The following is a 4,720-nucleotide window of genomic DNA, read 5'->3' on the forward strand; positions in this document are numbered from 1 at the left end:
CATATATATATATGATATATATAGTAATAGAAAGGTTATGTCGATGCTAAACCCCAGCTTTGAGGTTTTACGTAAAACAATGGAGGTATTATTACCTCCATGGTAAAACACTATAGAAGACACTATATCGAATTATTGACTGCTCGGGGATAGGACAATTACGTGCTAATGAAAATGATGACGTTACGAATTACTTATAGGCCTATATTAAAAATTATTTAAGAGGCGGTGGCTTAGGAGAAAGTCCACTAACGTCCACACTTTTTATGCATTTTTCTAGACCGTTATATTTAATTGTAGTAAAACGTCTGCAAATATGTGAAAATTGAATTTATTATCCGTATTTCTTTTTGAATGTGATAACCTTTTGGATCCTTTTCATAAACCACAGATCTAAACAATTATTTTTTATTGTAATTTACTTGATCTTTTACCGCAAAAATATTACAATATGTCGTCTTAAATATGTATTGTCCCTTAAAAAATACCAAATAATTATTAAAATTCATTTTTGCCCATTTTGAAGTAACGTACAAATTATCAAACATAGAAATTAGTGTATTTAAAAAAATGTTTACCCATCATTTTACAGAAAAAAGTGACAGTAAACTTCCAGTCACTGGAAGTGTTTTATTACTTTAAATATGATTATCAAGTTTAAAAATCATGGTAAACATATTTTAAATTCAATAATTTCTATGCCCAATTTAACATAGGCCTATATTTGTTTGTTAAATGATTTTGACTTTAATATTAGGAGACTTCGCAGTAACATACAGTCTCCTGATGAAAATAAATGGCCTATAAGCTAAAAGAAAACTATTACATTTGCAAAAAGAATATAACCATCTCGATTATTAAATGTATTGCTTAAATGTTCTATTTTCAAACAGTGATAAAAATAATAGACTCTGAAAGGTAAACTAAACTAATATTTAAACAATAGAGTCGAGTGTAAATTTCTTCGTAAAGTTGTTTATCATTATATTTATTATTACATGATCATTATTACCAAGCATATTTTAATTCGCCTTAATATACTTTTAGAAAATATCAAAGGGCTTTGGAATTTGGAAGCAATGACAGAAATAACTGTTGAGGATATTGAACTCCAATCAAAATGGAGTCGGATCACCCATTTGGATTCATTATTGTTACGTAACGATAGCAGACCTTCAGGGTCAGAAGTATTAAACATCTCAAACTCAAGCTTTACCAATAAAACACTGTTATATGTAATGAAATATGACTCAGAAGAAACTATAGGCAAAGATAATGATGACCAAAATGGACATATGATTCGAATGCTTCGCCAAGAACCGATGTCAGACGTTCGTCCATTTCACGTAAAACCAAAGAGCAAATGGTCGATGTTTGATGAAATTGACAAAATGTAAGTATTTAATTAATTGGTATTTATGGCTTTGGCTTTCTATAAACATGATTATATGATGATATTGATAATAATGATACTACTGCCCCATCAACACCACCAACAGCACTGCCAACACCACTACCATCACCACCACCATCACCACCCTCATAATAATAATAATAATAATAATAATAATAATTATTATTATTATTATTATTATTATTATTATTATTATAACTAAGGTAAAATGTTAATAATAATTATTAGTAACAATAAATGATATAGGCCTATGTAATTATAATTATTGCATATTTCTCTTTCAGATCAGTTAAAACACCGTCTATACCGTTTTTAAAATGTATGATGATCACCACTACAATATTTCTTGTGCTTAAATGGTAGGTGCTCTACTAACTACACTTTTCCACATAATATGTACACTAAGCATTTATATCATATAGGCGCAGCCTATGTACATCGTCGGATATACCGTCTTGTACTGATGCTCAAGAAGAGAGCATGTCACATTGATCTCTGTTTCACTTCTGTGCATATAACATTAGTGTTGTATCGGCATACCATTAGAGTGTGAAATTAAGTACCTCTTAAAATTGGATTTACCCTCCAACAAAAGCCTCAGTGGCTAGTTGGTTAAGGCGTCTACATAAACAGCAGAAGATCCCAGGTTTGAAACATAACCTATAGCTGAGACGGTATTTGTTCACACTCGCAGATTCCTAAAGATAAATTCAGTATTTTCTAAATATATTCAGCGGCAAAACCATTAAAAATTAATTGTTCTTTTACTCGACACGTAACGGTAAACCTATTAAGGGGACGCATGTTTGTCCATGAACTGAGAGAAAGCATATCTTTTAACTCTCTGGCCAACCAGTCTATTAAAGGAACACCTCTATTTAAGGGCATCTTTTTTGGTCCCGAAGTGTTCGTTAAATAGGGTTTCTGCTTTATTAACTTCAGGAAATACAAAACATTTATAGAAAAATCATGAGAATTAATCGAAAGCGAGATAGTCATTTCGTAGTTTCCACAGCACATGTATAATGTCGAAGGTCATAGGCCCTATGTATAAATGAACAAATGAACCGCCGTGATATTGTTATTGAAGATTGATTGCAGTATTCAACTAATACTTACCTAATCATCATCAACTGTTAAGTAATAACAATTTATAAATATCAAAGCCGTTTGAATGTTTGATTATGTGATTTGAACTTTGACATGCCATGTGCATTTGAGACTACGAAAGGGCCTACAGGAGTTTCCTTATTACAATAAGAAGTACCAGCAATAGCATATAATTCCGATTTCGCTAAATGTTCATCTTGTTTGCAGTTAATTAGCAGACTTTACAATTTCCTGTGTTTAAATATAAATTTAAACATAATAAAACTCAGTAAGACGAATTTGTTTAGATACTATGTATCTAACGGACCCTGTTATTTTTCTATGAGTGACTTCAATATTTTCCATACTGCCATTGATTATTAGTACATCGTTTTCTCGATGGTTTAATTACTGTGTATTTCTCATTATCGTTTCAGGTTCGTATTACGAAAGTGGTTGTCAAAGGTGTACGGTGTAAAATCAATTACTAAGTATATGCTGTTGTTCCTGATTATCCACTCCCTGGTATACCTAAGTAACGTCTACTTATGAAAAACGGAATTGTTGACAAGTTAAAAGCACGGAGACGGTATCAGTATTAAGCTTGGTTTCCATACCGATACAATCGCTACACACTATCGCCGAGAGCGTTCGGTGATGCTGATTGGTCGGTCGAATCGGGGAGCCTTCCAGATTGCGTTGAAAAAATTGTAGCGACAGTGTAACGATTTTAAGGAAACTTGGCTTTAAACATAAGGCCTATACTGCCAATCGCGAAATAAGAAAACCTTAAGCTTGAATCTATAAAGTTGATTTGTTATTAAAAAACGATCAAATAAGCTTTTTTTTTTATTGTCAATTTAAACTGACTACCATGAAATTAAGGTTTATTCGAAGAATATATATATATATTTTAAGTTCTAGAAAAAGTTTTTCTTAAATTGAATATCTTTCATTTTTTTACATGATTTGGAAGTACCTCTATAATAACTACATTATCTATAAAATGTTACTTTGAAAATAGTGCAGTCGCCTGGTATTTTGATAACAATATTTTGTTCGGGTTATATAGGTAAACCCAATATGGAAGATTGTTCATATGCCTATTCGAGTACGGTACTGCTTATTATTTATCTATTTGTTTAAATTGTGTTAACGGTGCTACAACGCTAACCTAATATATATAGGTTGTATGCATCTATCTATCTATCTATCTATCTATCTATCTATCTATCTATCTATCTATCTATCTATCTATATATATATATATATATATATATATATATATATGATATTGAAGAAAGTTAGCCGTTAACACTGTTGAATAAATATAATATAAATCATCAAATAAGGTACATATACAGTGTTTAATAAGGACATGATGGAACATCGTAGGCTACCCTGTAGCTTTTCAACGAATAAAGTCCTATGAAAAATCATTGTGTAATAAAATGCCCCCGACGGGATTCGAACCTGCGACCTCTCGCTGACAAGGCAATGTCTCGCTTCAGTACAATTGTGGCTACGTTGGACAATATGAACCGTGACGAAGATGCTGACCTATCAATATCCCAACATATACAACAGCCTCTTGAAACCCCATGTAAGGGGTAGGGCGCAATCTACTTCATACGTTGGTGGGGCAAACAACCACGCCACAATCGTAGGCTACTGACGATGCTACTGGTAGTTAGCAAAACAGTTTAGGCCTATACCAAAAAAAAATTCATAGTGGTTTTACTTAAACGAAATTGTTAAAAAAATTTATAGTATTATTGCTATTTTTATTATTAGGCCTAATTACATTTTATTTAGGCGTAGTATTGATATGATTATAATTAAGCACGGTGACGTTTTAAAAAATGATCTTATCTCTAACAAACGCCAGGCATTTATTCAACAGCAGCGTTAGGCCTCGGGAGAGGAGCTTAATGGAGCGTTTACGGAGATAAAACCACTACAATTTATATTATTTTTGCAATAATTGCGTCATCAGTGCCTTTAATTCATCCAAAAGTTTAGTAATAAAATATTTATTTTTTCCAATGGACTAATTTCATGTCTGCTTATTTATGTTATGTTTAAAGATAGGACTATAGCCCTTTAACTGATACTTGCTTTGCAATGTTTTATGTAACTGATATATACGGTAACTGATACATGTATTTCAAGTATCATTTAACTGCTACAATGAATGATATTTGCAGCGGTACAGCA

General features: G+C 31.9%; 1 protein-coding gene across 1 annotated transcript; it reads left to right on the top strand.

The window, feature by feature from the left end:
* Nucleotides 1–671: 671 nt before the first annotated feature.
* LOC117123432 lies at nt 672–3,757 on the top strand. The gene is made up of 3 exons (XM_033269337.1): nt 672–1,393; nt 1,699–1,773; nt 2,941–3,757. The coding sequence occupies exons 1-3, from the start codon at nt 999–1,001 to the stop codon at nt 3,053–3,055; spliced, it is 585 nt and encodes a 194-aa protein (XP_033125228.1). The 5' UTR covers nt 672–998; the 3' UTR covers nt 3,056–3,757.
* The last annotated feature ends 963 nt before the right edge of the window (nt 3,758–4,720 follow it).

The sequence above is a fragment of the Anneissia japonica genome, unplaced genomic scaffold, assembly GCF_011630105.1.
Source record: "Anneissia japonica isolate Jap-2015-1 unplaced genomic scaffold, ASM1163010v1 scaffold287692_len19450_cov170, whole genome shotgun sequence".
Lineage (NCBI taxonomy): Eukaryota > Metazoa > Echinodermata > Crinoidea > Comatulida > Comatulidae > Anneissia > Anneissia japonica.

What these genes read in the sequence shown, in the direction of transcription:
- LOC117123432 (XM_033269337.1), top strand. Translation starts at nt 999, where the DNA reads ATGATCATTATTACCAAGCATATTTTAATTCGCCTTAATATACTTTTA. An exon ending in TTTGATGAAATTGACAAAAT is followed by an intron (nt 1,394 to 1,698) that starts GTAAGTATTTAA and finishes TTTCTCTTTCAG; the next exon opens with ATCAGTTAAAACACCGTCTA. An exon ending in ATATTTCTTGTGCTTAAATG is followed by an intron (nt 1,774 to 2,940) that starts GTAGGTGCTCTA and finishes TTATCGTTTCAG; the next exon opens with GTTCGTATTACGAAAGTGGT.